Source organism: Melospiza melodia, chromosome 3, assembly GCF_035770615.1.
Source record: "Melospiza melodia melodia isolate bMelMel2 chromosome 3, bMelMel2.pri, whole genome shotgun sequence".
NCBI classification, from domain to species: domain Eukaryota; kingdom Metazoa; phylum Chordata; class Aves; order Passeriformes; family Passerellidae; genus Melospiza; species Melospiza melodia.
This window is the reverse complement of record NC_086196.1, coordinates 115,147,529-115,167,364: the sequence shown is the minus strand read 5'-3', so window position 1 is coordinate 115,167,364 and position 19,836 is coordinate 115,147,529. Positions and strand designations below refer to the sequence as shown.

Sequence of the window (19,836 nt, the reverse complement as noted above, 5' to 3'; positions counted from 1 at the left end):
AGGTATTTCAGTGATTGTCTTTTGAAGTTCTCTTACGCTGTTATTTCTCTGTCGTGTTCCTTGCTGATGTCAAATATTGACCTTTTTAATATTATCCCTATTTTATCCGAACTTACACTACAGTGTCTCTTGGACCTTATTTTCCATGTCGTGAAAATTTGAAATTAATAGGGGGGAAAAGCAATATTCGTCCTCCACGGCCTGAGCTCAACATGTGCCTCTTGCCCACCATGGTGGAAGCCAGCAAGGTATGTAAACAAGTGGTCCTAGAAAGAATCATTTCTCTGTTGTTTTCCCATTTTTATAAAGGTGTTGGCAGAATCCAGTAGCTCAATGCATTTACCTTTTCTTTGTAAACAAAGCATAATTCTTCTTCAAGATGTGTTGTCCTCATATACTCCATTCTAGATGTGCACTTGAGAAGCACCATTTCCCTGCCCTTGGGGATACACAGCTTCATACTGCAGGCACCATAAGGGTTTGGGCCTTGTGGCAGGAAAAAAACCCATGGCACACATTCTGGTAGTTTCCCAGTCTGTCTGTGGCATTTATGAAGGAAATTGAGGCACCACCCAGGGATTGTCTAGATGGGTTTCACACTACTTTAAGATTTCTTTCCAGACAGCCAAGGAGACCCTACAGGTTCCATTTTAGAGTCCATTCAGCTGGGGCTGAGGCATAATCTGCTATTTGTTTGGGTAAAATCCAGTGCCTGAAATGTCATAAAGGGCTTGAAGTCTTTTCACTTGCCATTTTCCCTCTGTGGGCTTCCTGATGGGATGCCAGCTTTGGTGGGGCTGCTCCGTAGTGACTTTGCCACATCCCGTTGTTACAGCTGCAGCAATGGTGGGATTCAGCTCACGTCACTTTGCCTATCTAAAACAGATAAAAGGTCAGCATCCAGCTCCTCTGGGGCTCCTCTGGGGCTCCTGCCATGAATAGTTACCCTGGGGAGGAGAGCAAGAGCTCCCCTCCTTCCTGTCCCGGGCACCACGGCGTGCAGGGAGCAGCAGTGACTGTAGGTTTTGGATAGCTAAAGTCAGGTCAGGTGAATCCCACCCAAAAAGGAATATGTATGGACAATCATTTGAAGCAGGAGAACTGGTTACTTGCTGTCCGGTAACTGTGGTTCTTCAAGATGCTTTGTCCACACAGATTCTGTGCTCGTCCTGCTGTGCTAATTCGAGTCCTGTCCTAGGGGATTCTTTCGGGTGAAGGAATTGAGTGGTGGTTGAAGCCGCCATACCCCTTGTGCCCTCAGGTACAGTGGTCGCAAGGACACACTGGGTGCAGGCACAGCCCCAGTGGACACAGCTATTCAGAAAGAATCCAATCTCCTGCACATGGGGCCTATGTGCACGTAGATGGGAATCTGTGTGGGCAACACATTTCGAAGAAGCACGGTTACTGTAGGGTAAGTAACCCTTCTTTTTTAAAGCTTTCAGAATGATGCTGTGTCTATTTGTGCACCATCAAATTGATTGTGTTTGAAAAGAGAGGTAGAGAGCCAGAAATCCAGTGTTTGAAAGGATGGTAGAGAGCCAGGAACTGCCTCTAGTGGGTTCCCCATCGTGCATCCAGAAGTGACGCTACATAATGTAAATATAGAAGGTTGTCATGTTACATGACAGTATTTCATCCTTTATATCCAATTCCTAATACATTAGGAAGGAGAATATTTTTAAAACTGTGGAACCACATCCACAGTCACATTGCCCTGTGGGTTTGCATGCTTGTTTTTCATTCAGTTGCTTTGTATAAAGTTGCAGTTTTTGCTGGAGTTTTAGACATTTCCTTGTGGCTCTCTGATGCCATTCCTCTGACTGATGCCATTTTAAGCTTATGTATGTCCAAAATATTAAAATATCCACATATGTCTATCATTGGGTTTGAGACATTCATGAAAATTCTGCTCTGAAGCTCAGTCTTGAGAAAATTCTGATTTCTACAGATCACAACTGACAAGCAGTAGTGTGTATATATTTAGGTGTCTGTATGTGATACAAAGTTACTGTGTTCTTTTCTTCAAGCCCTGCTGTTTGCACAGCTTTGCGCCCTCTGGGTGCTGGCTCAGAAGCCTCCAATGAGATTTTCCTGGCAGGAATTGCATTGCCATCCCTCCTCCATCACACCCTGGAGCTTGCCAAGGGCTGGATGAGGAGGCACCTGGAGGCTCCCAGTGTTCTCCTGTATTTCAGGATGGAGCAGGGCAGGGGCAGGCAGGGGGTGCTCAGGGCACTGGGAGTTGTGCCCTTGGTGCCTTGGAGGTTGAATGAGGCTCCCTTAAATCTGCAGGGCAAGGACGATGTTTACGACCGGATGCTGCTGGATTATTTCTTCTCCTACCACCAGTTCATCCACCTCCTGTGTCGGGTTGCAATCAACTGTGAAAAGTTCACTGAAACTTTAGTGAAAATGAGTAAGTATCCAGGTGAAACAGCCACAGGATTCTGTGTGTGATAGCTCTGAGTCCTTCTGCACCAGGTTTTATATTCAGAGTTTTTAAGGAAAACTTGTGAAACTTGTTTTGGGTATTATTTTTGTATAAGAAAGTGCAGCCTTATCCACATGACTGAAATGTTTCAGGCTTGCACAGAAAAGAGCTGAGGTAACCACTGAGAATTCAGTCTTATTGTACATTTAGAGTTTAATACAGGACTCACTGAGGCTGTTTCTGGGTGATTGGCAGTTTAAATGGCTTTGGATCACATCTTGATTCCTCAGCATCTCAGCAATGGCAATTAACTGACAATATTTTAATTTTTGTGTTCCCACACAACCCCAAGGGCAAGTTCCTCAGTGTGCACAGATCAGTGTCACACCAATAATGTCATCCAAAGAGCAATGAGAGAATGTTCTTTTATCCCCTGAATCACCCATCTGCTTGTTGTTTGTCACACTTTCCAAGTGTTTATTAAATGGACTGTGAAAACCTCACAGACACTTCAGCTTTCTGATCATACAAAATGCTTGGAATGTGATCCTTGGCACTGCTTTTCTGAGGAATTTGCCTGTGTCCCACGGAGTTCCCCACACTGACTTGTTCCCTTATGCCTTTGCAGGTGTCCTGGTTGCTTATGAAGGTTTGCCTCTTCACCTTGCACTCTTCCCCAAACTCTGGACTGAGCTGTGCCAGACTCAGGTAAGAGCCAGAACCAACAGAATGGAAACGGGGGAAAAACACACTGAATGTGGAACAAAGATGTTCAATAAAACATCTGGTGGATGATGTTCAATAAAATACTCTGCCTGTGTGACTGCTGCCTGAGAAGCCCTGCTAAATCAAATATAAAATTCTGATGTAAATTCTGATTGCTCCCTGTACATCCCCCAAAAGCTTAACACAGCAGCTCCCCCCAGTAAGGGTGGTGGGGGTGCAGAAATCCCCTCACCCTGCCTCTGAAATTCCAGCTTTTCATGTAGCACAAACACTGGGATGGTGAAGGAAGAATGAGGAGGTGTCAGAGTCTGGGTGTGATTGCAGAGGAGCTGTGGGTGGCTCACAGAGCAGGAGGCTCTGTTCCTGTCACACGCTGCTGGGGATGAACTGGCCTTTCCTTCCTCACAGGAAAATGGGCAGTAAGAATTGTCAGTAATTGCTTTGTGCCATTCACTGGCATCTGGTAGAGCTGAGCTGTTCCTCAGTGGGCCTGGCTGCAGTTCAGTGCTGACTCTTCCACCTTCTCTCTCCCTGCCAGTCTGCAATGTCCAAGAACTGTGTGAAGCTCCTCTGTGAAGATCCTGTTTTTGCAGAATATATCAAATGTATTCTGATGGATGAAAGGACCTTTCTTAACAACAACATTGTCTACACCTTTCTGACACACTTTCTCCTCAAGGTAAGGGGTCTTTTAGGAATAATCATTACTCCAAGCAATGCAGGCACTGATGTTGTTTCCTTTTTTGAATTTTTTTTTCACAGTTCCAAGTTTGTGTGGCTTTAAAGAAACTACTTTGTTTCCACAGGTGCAAGGGCAGGTATTTTCTGAAGCAAACTGTGCCAACCTAATCAACACTTTAATTACAAACCTAATAAATCAGTATCAAAGCCTAGAATCTGACTTCAGCAACCAGAGACTTGAAATTTCCAAAGCAAGCTCTACATTAAACGGGGTGAGTATTTTCTAAGGAACACGAGGCAGCTCATTCCCTACAGAAACTCCTCAATGCCCTGTGCAGGTGTGAGACACTCCCTGCCCCAGCTGAGCTCCTGGAGGGGCCATGGGAAGTTGGGAATATTAACCTGGCTGTGGGGAACAGTGTTAACCACTGCAGGAGCATTAATGGTGGGAGTGCTGTAGCCCAGCAAGGTTTTGTGTCTGAGCAGGGCATTGTCACCTCCAGGATAGATCTGTGTTTGGGTCAGCACATAGTGAGTGGGGAATTTCAGTGGTGTGAGTAGCTCCAGAATGGGATCTTTGGGCTGCTCAGAGCAAGAACAGCATCTCCTTATTGCAGTCTCTGTGTGCAGGATTCATCAAGCACCAGTTTGAAATAAACCTTGTTTCTCTGTTTGCAGGACCTCCGAGCACTTGCCTTGCTGCTTTCAGTGCACACTCCCAAACAGCTCAACTCGGCCCTGATCCCAACTTTACAAGAGCTTTTAAACAAATGTAGAGCTTGTCAGCAACAGAGGAACTCATTACAAGAGCAAGAAGCCAAAGAAAGAAAAACTAAAGGTTTGATGTTGCACTAATGAGCCTTTTGTCAAATTAATGTAATGTTATTTTGTTATTCAAAATACAGGGTGGGCCATTAGCTCCAAATCCCAGTAGTACACAAAAATCTCATTTTATGATGGAACTGAAGTTTGTGAATTGCATGGATTCTCTGTGAGGAAATGTTTGCTGAAGTGCTGTGTTGAGTGGAGAAGGGTGGGGGTGTGAGCAGTGTTCCTGAAAAGGCTTGGTGTTGTACTAACTTTTATCAAATTAATGTAATAGGTTATTTTGTTATACAAAATATAGGGTGGGCCATTCACAGGCTCCAAATTCCAGTAGTACAGGAAAATCCCACTTTATGATGGAGTTAAAGTTTGTGAATTGCACAAACTCTGAGGAGATGAATGTTTGCTGAAGTGCTGTGTGAAGGGTGGGGGTGTGAGCAGTGTTCCTGAAAGTTTTGGTGGTGCACTAATGAACCTTTTATCAAATGAATGTAATGTTATTTTGTTATACAAAGTACAGGGTGGGCCAGGGAGTGTCCCAATCCCAGGAGTATCCCGAATCCCAGTAGTCCAAATCCCAGTGTTAGTCAGAAATCCCATTTTATGACGGAGCTGAAGTTTGAATGGCACAAACTCTGAGGAGACAGATGAGTGTTCGCTGCAGCGCTGTGAGGAGCAGGGTGGGCGTGACGGTGCCGTGTCCCCGCAGATGACGAGGGAGCCACGCCGGTGAAGCGGCGGCGGGTGAGCAGTGACGAGGAGCACGCCGGGGACGGGGGTGACACCAAGGGCGAGCCCCGCGAGGCGCTGACCCCCAGCAGCGCCTCGGACAACGAGACCCGCGACTCGTCCATCATCGACCCCGGCACGGAGCAGGAGCCGCCGTCCCCCGGCAGCGCCTCGGGCCGCGACTTCAGGATGGAGGCGCCGTTCCCCGAGGAGGCCGCGCAGCACGAGGAGCAGCCCGGCCCCGAGGAGTGCCGAGAGCTCAAGGAGCTGCAGGCGGCCAAGGAGGCCGAGGAGGAGCCCGAGTTCCCCTCCACGTCCATCTCGGCGGTTTTATCCGACCTAGCGGACTTGCGGAGCTGCGATGGCCAAGCCTTACCGCCCCAGGACCCCGACAGTAATTTATCAATCAGTTGTGGCCATTCCAGGGGACTTTTTAGTCACATGCAGCAGCATGACATTTTAGACATCCTGTGCAGGACCATTGAGTCTACGATTCACGTGGTCACACGGATATCCGGGAAAGGAAACCAAGCTGCTTCTTGACATTAGATGGAGCATGTCTGCTTTTAAGTCTTCTTTTTTTTTTTTTTAAAAAAAATCCTTTTTCCCCCAAAAAATGCTGTTTGTATAAGTTTTGCTTATTTCTGTTTTGTGCTTCAGTTTGTCCAGTGCTCTCTGCTTGAATGGCAAGATAGATTTATATGCTTAATTCTTGGTCAGGCAGAACTCGAGATTATTTTTTTTAAATTTTATTTTATTTTGCATCTACCGTACACTTTCTTAAAGGGCAATCAGATAATGGCTATGTTTTATGTAATTAAGAGTTCACTGTAGTGGCTTTCATTTAATATGGCTGTCTGGGAGACAGGGCCTCCTGGCCCTGTATGATGTAATTTAAACTTATGGCATTTTTACTGTGTATAATATGGTGTCCTCTGTGCCAGTTTTGTACCTTATAATCGAGGCAGATTGCCTCAGATCGCTGTGGTTCTTATTATCAAAATTAAGTTTACTTGTATACTAAACAACCACAAGAAATTTGATTCTGTAAAGAATCCTCTTTAGCTGTGGCCTGGCAGTATATATATGGTGCTTTATTTAACAGAATACCTGTGGAGGAAATAAAGCACACTTGATGTAAAATTAATTGTTTTATTTTTATTGACATGATCAATTGCTATTCTGTGCACTTCATTAAACTGATTGTGATGACTTTTCATTGGTTTATAATATGTTGCTTCAGTCTTTGGATTTCTCAGCAAAGAACTTCGTAAGTGGCACGGCAGCAGAGAGAAATGATGGGCAGAGTTGAGATTTGATGGAGATTTTGGTGCTTGTTTAGTGTGCAGTGTTCAGCCTCACAGTGGGCAGGGACTGGTGCTTGTGTTGGAACCTGAATGCTGTGAAAAGCCAGGGGCACTTGGCATCTCATTTCCCTTATGTTAACATCTCTGGTACAATTTCTCTCCTGCACCATTTACAGACCTCCTTCTTTTTCCCCTCTGCTCTCTCTGGCTGTGCCCTTCACTTTCTGACAGCTTCTACACCCCTGGAATGACTTTATCATCCCTCCCATTATACCTCCTCCTGTTATTTCTGAGTAATGCCAGTTTCCTATGTGACCTTTTGGACTGTCAATGCTGCTGGTTCCAATATCTGATTAAACTCCATTTTCAGCTTCATTTTCCAGTTGCTCATTTGTTTTTCTATTGTCTTCATCTGCCTTGGTCTTTTTTCTTCAAAGTTCTTTCTTTCCATCTACCCTTCACTGCAGTTTTGCTTCACTTGCTTCTCCTTGAGTCTGTGATGCTCTTGCTCCGTTTGAATTTACTCTTTCAGTGTTCTGTAATTAATTTGTCTTTAAAGTTTACAAATTTATCTTTCTGTTTATTTAGCATTTTTATCCTGAGTTTACAAACACTGCTGATACTGGTAAGTGCTTAAGTTGGTATCCTCATTATTCAGACATTAAATAATTATGGTTTTGTTCTCTTTAGGAATAATTTTATTCCTTTTTCTGATTAGCTTTCTCCAGAATGTAACTCCAGAGAAATCATCAACAGCTTCTAGTCATAGTCAAGACTTCTACAATCAGAATTTTTCTGTCAAGGGAAACATTGGCCTATGGATGGAAACCTGAGCTGCAGCAGCTGTTGGGACTCCTTTGGGTGAGTAGTTTTCTTAATTAATCAGCCTTATTAACACCTGTTGTGGTGGTTTCACAGGAAATATGATTTCTGGGATATGCTATGGTCACCAATAGGTGTTCAGATTTTAATATTGGCACCTGGTGTGGCCACTGGGGACGTTTGGACACACCTCTGAGAGCACACCCAGGGGTTAAAAGCAAAGCACTTGCAGAGGAAGCTCTCTCTGAATTTCGGGTGGGAAGAGTTGGAGGGGAAGGCCATGGGGCTCTGGGAGAGGTGGGCATGGCCCCTGAGGGTGGGAGGGTGGGAGAGAGAGAGCCCAGGAGCCATGGGACAGCCCCCCACCCCTGGAGAGAGAGAGAGAGAGAGGGAGAGCCTGCCTGGGACTGTTATCTTGGAATTTGATATCATGTGCTGCTGTGAGAGCTTTTAACCCTTTGTGGACAATGAAAACTTCACAGAACATTAACCCTTCCCTTCACAGAACATTAACCCTTCCTGGAAGAGAGATAAGAGTAGAGGATGAAGAAGGAAATGGGCCAGTGATGAGGGTCTGGGCAAGTGAGAGAGAGAGGTTGGAGGAATGGAGAAGATGAAGTGGCATTTTTGCTGGACTCTTTTGTGCAGCCATGGACTGTTTTTGTGACACAGAGACTGCATCCAGGGGGAGGCAGTGCCTCAGAACCAGGAGGGTTCAGTGTACACCCCTCAGCCCCAGGGGGTGTGACAGAAACAGGGGGACAGAGGTCCCAAAGAGAGACCATGCCTTTCTGGAGTGGGACAAGGCATCCTTACAAAGACAACCTTGTGAGCTGCCCAGGCACAGTGCTGAGAGCCCTGGCCATGCAAGGAAGATGTCACAATGGCAAAGGATCTCCAGGCAGTGCCACGTGTGACGAGAAGCCCATGGCACAAGGAAGGACTCCTACTCTTGATGAACTGAGGATTTGATTATCCAAAGGGTGGTGCCCAGACCAAGAGCTGGTGATTTGGGAAATGTAAATGTATTGGGAATTTGGTGGGGAGGAGCAGGAGGATATGTCTCTGTGCAGTTTTCATTTTCTGTGGGGTTTTTTTTTCCTTCTTTGTAATTTTTTAATAAAGTTTTTTTTATTTTTTTAATAAAGTTTTTCTTTCCCCTAAGTAGGAGCCTGCTTTGCTTATTTCTGGTCACATCTCAGAGCAGACACCAGGGAGAGGGTACTCTCACCATGGCAGCTGTGCAGTTGGGATGGTGTCTGAGCTGCTGCCTGTTGCTCTATCATTTCATAAAGGATACACAAATACTGCACCATTAATCATGTCAGGATTAACAGAAATATGATTATTCTTATTTCTCTTCCTTTACCTCCTAATTTCCCCCTTGAGTATTCCTGCAATTTTTACAAAGACCATTTTTACAGTAGAGTTTTTTGAATAGAAGTAAACAATACCTGCGCAAAAGTGTTTTCATTTTCCAGAGCCTGTTTCCAGGTCTTTGTCCTCTGTCTCCCTCACCTTTTGTGCTCTGTCGTTATTCTAATTCTATTCTATTCTATTCTATTCTATTCTATTCTATTCTATTCTATTCTATTCTATTCTATTCTATTCTATTCTATTCTATTCTATTCTATTCTATTCTATTCTATTCTATTTATTTTCTGGTTTTAATGCTAGTCTAGTCTAGTCTCCCTCAATTTATGTTCTGGTTTTATTTCTATTCTATTCTATTCTATTCTATTCTATTCTATTCTATTCTATTCTATTCTATTCTATTCTATTCTATTCTATTCTATTCTATTCTATTCTATTCTATTCCCCCCCCAATTTATTTTCTGGTTTCTATTCTATTCTATTCTATTCTATTCTATTCTATTCTATTCTATTCTATTCTATTCTATTCTATTCCCCCCTGATTTATTTTCTGGTTTTAATTCTATTCTATTCTATTCTATTCTATTCTATTCTATTCTATTCTATTCTATTCTATTCTATTCTATTCTATTCTATTCTATTCTATTCTATTCTATTCTCCTTCTATTTATTTTGTTCTTAATTCTATTCTATTCAATTCTATTCCATTCTCTTCCATTATATTCTCTCACTTTAAATCAGTTTTCTGGGTTGTATTTTTCTGCCTTTAAAAATGTTCCCTTATCCCACCTTTGATAGCCCTTTAACCCAAAACCCTTTAATCCTCCACTGGCTTACTCAGTCTCTTAAAAGCTTTGCTTTTCTTCCAGGTTTAATCCCATTTCCCATTTATTTTTACTTATTCCTACCTCCCATTTAACCCCTTTAAAATGAAGCTTTTAAATACCTGCTCCACGCACAGGCAGCCTCTCCTGTGGCACTTGAAGTGCTGAGATCTGTGAAGAATTTTTCCAATAATTTTACAAACCATGTCTTTGCCATTGCACTGTTTTTCTCTTTGCCTTTCTCAGAGAATTATCATCTAAGATACTTAATTGGGAATTCCAGGAGAAATTTTAGCCCCAGTTTTAGAGGGGAATGGAGCAGCTCCTCCTCGTTTTCCAGGGGGTTTGGCAGCCTCACACCTGGAGCAGGGACTGCAACACTGGAAGCACAAGTAAGTCCTGTGTTTTTTACCACCAGTGAGGGCAGGGGGACAGGAAAACCAGGGGATTTCAGTCATGAGGAAGCACAACTCCCTGAGAGCACTGGGGCTGCAGTTTCACTGGCTGAAGGATCTTGGAATTGCACAGAACATGTACTCTGAAGGATTAAATATTGCAATATCTCTTCAACCATCTACCCATAAACCTGCTGAAGCCTGAACTGTCTTAGACCTTTATTTCCCTTTGTCAACCCCTACCCTAAACCATTTTTGTATTCAAGGCAAGTTTCTTCCTTGAATATTGAGGGGGGAAAAGAAACTGAATTTTGAGCATTTAGAAACAGATGCTAAAATAGAACATTTCTCAGGAGGTTGCTCCCCACCCAGCACATGGCCACTTAAAACAGAGCCCCAGGGAGTGCTCTGAGCCTCTCCTCTGTCTCCTCAGGATAATGGGAGCTTTTTGGGTGGTAAGGTTGCCATGTGTTGGCATTCTATAACAATAAAATATACAGGCCTTATCTGCTAAGAAACTTATTTAGTGTGACAGTATCAGTTTATGGAGAAAATCAGCTTGATGTAAAGTCATATTTTTATTGAGCCAAGCATGTTTTCCAAAAGCAGCCTGCCCTGTTGTGGTCAGATTGTTTCAGATTGCATATTTCATTTGCACACTTTATTTATAAAGCATCTGAGACTTAAGTCATCCTTGCTCACCTCGAGATGCTTGTATTAGGAATTACAATCTGTTCCTGTCAAAATTCTCTTTACAGTTGTTCTCTTTGAGGTACAGCATTGCAGAGGGCTGTGAATCATTTCAGTGGAAGGTTTTACAGAACTGCAGAAAGAAAGCACTACTACTGTTTGTTTCTTCCTAAATAAATGTCACACCAAGGTCAAGGGAGGGAGTACAGTGCATGCAGACCTAATAATTACATGACATTGTTAATTATCTTCCCTAACACTGCAGCTGCAAACGGTCTGCAGTTAAAAGCACCTAGCAAGTATTCCACAGAGACTGTAAATGACACCCCCAATTCTTGAAATGGATCAGCAGTTTTGTAATCCCTTGCAGCTCACCTCTGCTGGGAACTCCGTCTCCTACAGGGATTTCATTCTGCCACTTGATACACTGAACAGTAAGGAACTGGAAATGCTTCTGTTGATGGTGTAGCTCACCTACCTCTGAAGGCAGGGCTCACTGCAACTGGATCATTATCACTCTCAAGTTCCAGGCAAGCAGAACAGAGATCACTGTCCCCAGGTAAAGCTGTTGATGTACAGTCTGACTTGCCTCTCATTCCCTAAAAACCCATAAATAGTGCTTAAACTATGTACAGTCTCATAGAAGTGGGTCTTTATTCTTCCCACAAATAAATTATATTTTTTCTTTTTTTAGAAAACCAAATGTTAACAAAGTATAAAAAGTAATGCCCTAACAAAACTACAGTGCTGTTATCATTCCATGCTGTCTTTTGATTGCTGCAGTAAAAGATGTATTTCTTCAAAATATTGCTTCTTCCAGCATTGTCTTGTACTCTCTTCGTGGGAGACAGGAACCCCTTTGCACTCCAGCTCCAGCTCCGACTGAGCTGCCAGGTCCTGGAAGGTCAAGGCCACAGTTGCATAATGTTCTGAGGAGAGACAACAGGAGCCTTCAGTGAGCAGCTTTTTAAAGAAAAATTTGCCATTTGTTGCTGCTTCTTCCCTCTCTGCTCTGCCTTTTTCCCAAGGGATGTCCAGCCCAGGCTGGTCCCTCCAGGCCTGGTTCTCCTCCCTGCACAGGAGCCCTGCAGGATCAGAGATCTTGGAAACTCACCCTCAGGCCAGCTCCTACACCTCCACTTCAGGACAAGTCTTTGGCTTGGCACCTGGGGAAGAGAAGGAGGTTCTTGTCAGCACCTGAGAGAATTCCCATTCCTGTTCTCCCTGAAACACAGGGACAGGAGCAGCAGCTTATGGCATTCTGGACACATGCATGTAAACAAGAGCAGGATTGGGGGTCTGGGTTTTGAAATAAAAAATGTTTTCATGGAGCTCTCAGTGTGCTGCTTTCCAATGTTGTGTTTCTGCTGTGGGAAAAGACCAGGACTCACTGGGTACTGCACATGAAACAGTGATTTTCTTGCAGGAAACAAGGACAAGCCCAGTTTTCCCCACTGAAATTTCAAAGTGTGACTGAGTGATTGTGTTACACAACCCAGCCTGGCCCAATACACAAGTCGGGCACTCCTGCAGATGAAAATGGTTTTTAGGACATTTCAGAAATGCAGCTGAGCTCTAATTATCAGGTTTTCCCCTTCTATTTGCACCAGCATTCAGTTGGGACAGGGTAACACTTGCCCTGAATAGAACAGAGATCATTCCCCCAGTTAAAAAGAGGGATTTGGTTGATAAACCTTAAACCTTTCTCCCTCCTCTCAGTTACAGAGAATTGTGCTGGGTTTTCTGCTCCCTATGCAGGTCCTTAGGTGTGGTCAATCCCACACAACAAAAGACCCAACTGTTTGGCTGTGAAATAGAGGAACTGAAATACTCACAAGAGAAGCTGAAATTCACAAACTTACTCTGCTTTTTAGCTCAGAGAAGGAGCCACCCTCCCTTCCCCTCCCTTTTTAAAGTAAAGCAGGAGAATTTTACCAGTTCTGTGTATTCACCACTGACACAGCCCTCAAACATCTGGAGTTTGCCTCCTTTCTCTGCTTCAATCACAGCTGGGCACTTGGAGAATTTCTGTACCAACTAAAGAAAAAAGAAAAACACAAAATGCACCAGGCTGGGAGACAAGGGAGGGGAGCTGCAGGAATCAGAGCCATTTCTGTTCCCAGAGGTGGCCCTGGAGTTGGAATTTAAAGTTCTCCAATCCCAGCCCAGGCTCCTTTAAAGGACACAAACCCAAAATTAGTGATTCTGCGTTTCATACCCTATAAACAACAGAATCATCACCTCAAGTAATTAATCTAATTAAGCTGTGGGTAGCAGCAGTGCCATTACTGAGCCCTTCACGCTCCTCAACACCTCAACATCAAAGAGCAAAGCTTTTGTTAAGGAAGCTGCACCCAAACACCACAACAATGCAGCCTCACTTTGTTAAGGGAACACCTGGCAAAAAAAGTTCTAAGGCAGCCTAATAAACTCTCATCAAATGGAATTTGTACTTGACACTGTGATGTGTTTATTATTTACACAACCCTTCAGCAGCATCAGCAGCCACATTCAGTTAAAATGCCTCCTGAAATTATCACTTACTTCCTTCTTTGTGAAGATGCTGTACAGTTCATCAGCTGGAGAGTTGAAGACTTCCCTCATGTGTATCCTCACTGTTGGAATTTTTACTCCCACCATATCCAGAGCCTGTGGTGTAACAGAGTCCTGCAAAGCAAAAAAACATTCCCAAGAATTAGAATTAGTGTGAGATCCTGACCCTTCAAAGTGCTGGCAGGGCAAGAGGGCTATCACCTGCAGCTTCTCAAGCACTCAGCAATTGCACACTGCATTTCTGCATTTCCTCAGCAGTTTTGTTGCTCAGGAGTCTCTGAACTCAGAGGGAAAGCCTGAAGCCAACACACCTGCACAGGGCTCCCGCCTGGTTTGCGCTCTGTGGCCAGGTCCTGACCTACAGCAGCAGCTTTTGTGGGCAGAATCATTCCCAAGGTGAACTCTGCAATGAAGAAAAGCACTTGTCAGTATGAAACCAAGCTGTTCAACCCCCCTGACATTCAGATATTCACTGAAGATCACCACAACCCTGGAGAATGGGTAAAACTGGGCAGGACATAAAACTCAATCCAGCTTTCCCAGTTTACTCCTAGGCTTCCATCAGGAACAGACCTAACAGCAACTTCCCTTCAAAAGGCTTTTCCAAGTTACCTGACCCCAGATCAGAAACACCTGCACAGACAGATGGTCTGATCAAAGAGAAACAACACCCAAAGAAATTTTTCTAAGTCTGGGAGAAGGCTGGAGGGAAACTCAGCACAGAATGGAGCCAACCCTGCCAGAGGCTGCTGCCCTTCGAGCTCCCAGAGTTAAAGAATCTTTGGATACCCTAAAAATCATACACAGTAATTTCTCAAGCCAAAAACTGGTGCATCCAACTTGGGAAAATTACACAGCATTTAACAAAGAGGTAATAATTTAACAAAGTATTTCACAATCAGAGATGTACCTGGTAACAATTTGACTATAAGCTATAAATGCATCAATTTTTTGAGCAAATTTTCCTGGTTCTTGGAAACAGCTGTCATTCACAAAGTAGCATAGTTCAAAAAAAAAGAAAGGAAAATTTAAATTTGATTCACCCTTGGTTTAGAAGAACAAGTGAAAATTTATGAATTTAGTAAATTTAGGATAATAAAACTTCACAATCTCAAACGATAATGGCAAGCTTACAGATGAGCAGAAAATGAATTTACACAGTAAAGAACAGACATAAAGACAGCATTTCAGAAATTCTATATAAAACAAAGGGACACAAAAATACGGCAGCAGATCAGGCAAGGAAGGCAGTTTTTTAAAATCAGACAAAAAAAAAAAAGAAATCCTAATATTGGCCAGTCCAAGTAGGGCCAAGCTGAGCCCTGGCAGCTCAGGCACTGCAGAACCTTCTGGGCAGAGCCACCTTTAAACAATCCTGAGTGTCAGGACTGACTTAACTCAGCTCAGCTGGTGACAATAAAGATCACACCAGTACAAACCCAGGGGTTTGTCAATGATCACACCAGCACAAACCCAGGGATCTGTCACTATCTGAGCAAGCTGTTCAGGAGAGGCACCTGCACAGGACACTCCCAAGGTGCTGATTAATGCACCTGGTTCCATTTACCTGTTTTAAGTGCTTTCAGGTAGTCCCTCAGGGCCTCTCTGACTTTGGTGGTTCCTTCAGTTCTCATCAGCTCCTTCAGGACATCACCTTCCCCTTTCTTCTTGCTAACATTTATCTAGAACAGAAAAATGACAGCACTTAAGAGACCCCAGCCATGAGCCTTTGGGATCTGGCAGTAAAGGAAAGCTTTGGGCTTTGTTTACTATGCTCAGAGGACAGCTGCAATTTCCAATTCATGATCTTGGGGGAGCCAACCTTTGCTAAAAGTAAGTCCTCTTAACACATAAATAAATGCAGTATATCCATTCAGTCTAGTTCAGCCAAGAGCTGCTTCTCAGCAGAGGCTGAAGGATCTGTGGGAGCCCAGTATCCACCATTATCCACCCAACACAGAGATTCCCTGAGCTCTTAGGGCTGGGAGTGGTTTGCTGTGTTGGTGGGGTTTTTTTTAAGACTACAAGCAGAGTTCTTCTCCAATTTGTAGTTAAAATATTATCACAAACATTAATTAGCAAAGCAAACTGCACATTCCTCACTGGTTAATTTGAGAACAGAATAAAGCATTATTCCAAGTATAATAAACAAAAGCATGAAATAAACTATCCACATAGCAATTACCCCACTTAGTAACAGGATAAATCAAAATATGATGCCTGATGTTGATTAACTTTATTTAAGAACTGTGGACCTATAGAGCCATAGCAGTGTTGCACACCTACCTCTGTATCATCTACCTCATTTTCTTCTGACAGGTTAGGAATTTCAACAGATCCCTTATGTTTCTCACCAGACTCTTTCACTGTACCTGTATTAACATAACGAATTCTTAAATGCATCATTAAAACTCTTTCCCCCACATCAAGAGCTTCACAGGTGGAGCTCATTTGTACAAAGGTGTTACCTGAAGGAGGAGCCTCAGGGCTGATTTAGAGGAACTGAGGAGGAACCTGAGCCTCTGCTGGGAGCTGTGTCCCCATCCAGGTGCACCAGGGAAGGGCAGGGACCCAGCTGCTCTGACAGCCTGTGCATCTGAGGGTGGGCAGGGGAACACCATCTCCTTCTCCCCTGAATGTGCCTGCTCTGGATGCAGGAGCTCCCTGCAATGCTGACCTTGCCCTCTTTCACTGTGTGAAACTCCCAACATGCAGGAACGTTACCAGGAAACACACACGTGTATAATGGAGAGGATACAATTCACATTTTAAAAATAGGAACTTCACCTGCACATTCAGAGCACCTGATATCACTTTTATCCACTTTACAATAAAGAGTCAGCAAGGACAGGAATTCTGCTCCACTTCTGATCCTTTGGGGCCAAGGCCCACCCCACTGAGCTGCCCCTTGCTGCTCTGCCTCAGAGTACACTGGAGGGACTGAAGCGAAGGTCTGAGGCTTTTTTATTACACTGAAGACTCTTCCCCCTGGCCTTGCAAAAGTGCTTTGTTATTTAAATTAACTCGCTAATTAGATGAATCTAGAAAAAAGTAAAATCTCTTCAGAAAGCAATAAGAGAACCAGGCAGGGCTTTCAGCTCAGTGCCAGAACATTAAAATCTAACAAGGTGCTTCATCAGCAGAACTCCCATTCCAACAGCCCAGGGCTGAGCAGGACTGCTCAAGGCAGATGCAGAATTTTCTGGGGAAATCACTTTCACAGGAGCCACCTGGGTTCCCCTGCCCATCACTCTCATTACTTTAATGACTGCCCTGAGCCCCCATGACAGAACCCAACTGCTGGAGATGCCAACAAAAGCCCAGGAGCTCCTGGCCTGGAGAGCAGTGCAGAGCTGTTTTAGCAAAGTGCAAAGATCCCTCCCCGCTCGGGTCTGAGGGATTGCACAACCCACAGAGCTGTTACTGCACAGCCACACAGGGACAGCAGAACCAGAGCTCAGAGTGGCCCAGGAGAACCTGACACTCAGAAAAACCCTGGGAACTGGTCAGTGCCATCCCTGCAACACTCCTGGGCCCACAGAGCCACCTCTGGGTGCTGTTCCCTGCCCTCTCCAGCACCAGGACCAGCACACGAAAACCACACAACCCTGCAGACAATAAAACCCAGCTGATCTCTGGCTGCTCCCCAGAAAGGAAGTGCAGCCCTGCAGGAAGGAGTTCTGGGCAGCTAAACACAAACCTGACTTCAGCCAGCTAATGCTACCAGCAGTTTTCACAACTCTTAAAATAAAGCTTCACAGTGCCAGGGGCTGTGCTGGGCAGCAAAGTCCAACCAGAGAACAAACAGAGCTGGTGACAGAATGTCAGTGCAGCTCTGCATTTTCACTACCACTGTAATGTAAATAAAGCTTGACTGCCTTTTTATCAATCACTCAAATTATGTGGTGGAATTTCACTGGAATTCAGTAACAGGCTTGGGAATAAATTTTTTTTTGTTTCCTGCCAGTCCAGAGTGAAGCACACATCTCAGAAAGAGCCAGCTGTAACACACTGCTGAAATACCTGCTTTAAAAGGACAAACATGTTTTCACAAAGCTTGCACCACAATGCGGAATGATCCATTAAAATCCTCAATACATCCTCTAAAAATGACAGAACAGCCATTTTTCTCAATTTTAGTGCCATTAAGTACACTCAGTTCCTCACTTTCTTGTTTCTTACCTAAATTGCTAAACACAAAGTTTTTCCTACCTGGGACTTTCCAAACCAGCTGCAAATCTCAGGGTTTTTATCATTTGTCCTTACATACCCACCTTCTTAATCAAAGCTTCAAGTCCTAGTTATCCTTGAAGACTTGTAGAACTAATTACAGTTTTTTAGTTCAATCTGAACTCTCACTTCTAATTTAGAGCCCTCAACACACACAACATGCTGGCTGTCATCAAAAAAAAAAAAAAAACCAAAAAAAAAAAAACAACATCAGCCTCTGGGGTTTTTTTTTAGAATTTCCTGTATAGTAGCCAATGAAGCTCTCAAAGCCATGATTCACTCAGCATAGCAAAGTCAGAGCTGCCTCTAAACACTGACCAGCACAAACACCTTGGAGAGAAACACTTTAGAGAGAACTTGCATAGAAACACAAACAAAATACTGTCAGTCTGCTTCTAACTTTATACTCTGAAATAAACCACACAAAGCGGAGCTAACCTCTGTTTAAAGCTTCAGGTGCTCTTAGATGAACTTAAAAAACTGGTTACAATTATTTTATCTACACGGATTTAAACTGCACAAGAGTCTAGTATTTGCCTTGTTCTCTGTTAACGTTTACACCCCACCTCTAAGTGTGGTGTCAGTTTATAACACACTTGGAACATATAAAACTACCTAAACCAAACAACAGTACTCAGTTTAAAGTCCCCTCTTATTGTGGGTGCAGACTTCAATTCCAGATCTGTTCTGGTCCCAGCAATATTCCAGCCAGGCCAGCCTCCACAGCCCAGGGCTGAGGAATGAGGACAGCATTTGCGAAGCACAGCCTGTCACTTGGCACTACAATATCCAGGGACAATTTCCTGTGCAGGCTCATTCCATCAGCTGCTCCTGCTCCAGTGCAAGACACAGGCCACAAGGTGTTGTCAAGTTTTAGGCGTTGAATAAACGGGAAGAATTCCTTGGCATCCCCAAAAGCCAAACTGCAAACAAAGAACTTGTCATGGGACAGGCACAGCCGAGGGCAACTCCAAGAGCTGGGAATGCAAATGGATATGACACAACAAAAAAATGCATGGACACAGCCAGCACCCCAAATAATCAAGAATTATTTCTACTTCCCACTAAAGAGTTTCATCCTCCTGTAATTGGTAATTCTCAATGTAAACTGCAGTTCGGTTTTGGAAACAGCTGAGATGTGACATCTCCCAGGTTTTCCTGTTCCCCAGAGCACAGAGGAGCACACAGCTGGAATGTGGAGCTGGAATTTGGGCACAGTGTCACTGAAGCAGCACAGCTGTAATGTGGAGCTGCAATGTGAGCACAGTGTCACTGAAGCAGCCCCGCACTCTGCTGTCAGTGCCACCACAATGCAGCACTCACTTCTCGCAGAGCAAAGCGAGTGACCGCGCTGACAGCCCGGGGCCGCAGCGCTGAGCAATACGCGGTGGGAAAGCCGGGCTGAGGGGAAAGCCAAGCTCGGGTTTCAAGGTTATTTGGGAACACGCATCTCTCCGGGCCGGGCCCACGTGGCTCCCGCATCGCCTCCAGCCCCGGCCGGAGCCACTGCAGCTCCCGCGCTCCGGGCCCGGCTCCGTGCCGAGGGCCGGCCGCGGTGGCAGCGGGCACAGCCCGGGCGGTGCCGCCTCCCCGCCGGGCCCGGACCCGCTGCCAGGCCCGGCCGTGCCCGCGGAGCCCGCCGTACCTTTCCAGCTGAGGCGCAGGTTCCACTCGTAGAAGAAGATGAGCTTCCCCTTGCGGCTGTTGCAGGACGCTTCGCCCTCCACGTGTTTGAGGTCGCCGATCTCGCAGCGCCCGGCCTCGCCCTCCACCACCAGCCCCTCCAGCACCTCCTTCAGCTTCCTCTTGGACCAGCTGGTCGCGTCCCGCTCCGTCCTGCGCCGGGAGGAACCTGCGGGGTCAGCGCCGGCCGCCGCTCCCCCGGCCCCTCCCGCATCCCGGGATTTGTGGCTGCTTTAGGGACTCACCAGTGCCAGTTGTTCACGTTGGTGGCGTCCGCCCGCTCCTCCACGATCCAGCGCGGGTCCCCCTGGCCCCACTTGGCCATGGCGCTGCCGCGGCGCCGCCTCCGCCGCTCCCCCCGCTGCCCGCGGCCGCTTCCGCCGCCACCGCCAGAAGGTGCCAGAAACTTCCCCGCCCCGCCGGAGGAGGAGGAGGAGGAGGAAGGCGAGGCCCGGCCCTGCCCTTCCTCCCGGCGCGGGGGGCGGAGGCAGCGGGGACGGCAGCGCCCGGAGCCTCCGCGCTGCTCTGGGGCCCGGCGGCCGCTCCCGTGCCCGGGAAAAGCC

The 19,836-nt window shown here is 45.4% G+C and overlaps 2 protein-coding genes across 9 annotated transcripts in view; one reads left to right on the top strand and one right to left on the bottom strand.

The window, feature by feature from the left end:
* Positions 1–6,614, top strand: part of USP34 (ubiquitin specific peptidase 34) — a 114,476-nt gene extending 107,862 nt beyond the window's left edge. For 4 of the 8 annotated variants that reach the window (XM_063152795.1, XM_063152794.1, XM_063152797.1 and 1 more), the window contains exons 74-81: positions 124–248; positions 1,262–1,414; positions 2,296–2,419; positions 3,063–3,142; positions 3,699–3,839; positions 3,967–4,113; positions 4,520–4,679; positions 5,376–6,614. In XM_063152795.1, coding sequence (XP_063008865.1) covers positions 124–248; positions 1,262–1,414; positions 2,296–2,419; positions 3,063–3,142; positions 3,699–3,839; positions 3,967–4,113; positions 4,520–4,679; positions 5,376–5,938 — 1,493 coding nt within the window. In that variant the 3' untranslated portion in view covers positions 5,939–6,614. The remainder of the gene's footprint in view (positions 1–123; positions 249–1,261; positions 1,415–2,295; positions 2,420–3,062; positions 3,143–3,698; positions 3,840–3,966; positions 4,114–4,519; positions 4,680–5,375) is intronic. The other 4 variants (XM_063152800.1, XM_063152798.1, XM_063152796.1 and 1 more) reach the window with 3 other exon arrangements.
* A 4,062-nt stretch (positions 6,615–10,676) lies between these two features.
* Positions 10,677–19,639, bottom strand: LOC134416311 (activator of 90 kDa heat shock protein ATPase homolog 2-like). The gene is made up of 9 exons (XM_063152792.1): positions 19,519–19,639; positions 19,236–19,426; positions 15,647–15,732; positions 14,928–15,042; positions 13,672–13,763; positions 13,352–13,474; positions 12,743–12,844; positions 11,922–11,973; positions 10,677–11,736 (listed from the first exon to the last, which is right to left on the bottom strand). Exons 1-9 carry the CDS (start codon positions 19,596–19,598, stop codon positions 11,561–11,563), a joined length of 1,017 nt encoding a protein of 338 aa, XP_063008862.1. The 5' UTR covers positions 19,599–19,639; the 3' UTR covers positions 10,677–11,560.
* Between the last annotated feature and the right edge of the window lie 197 nt (positions 19,640–19,836).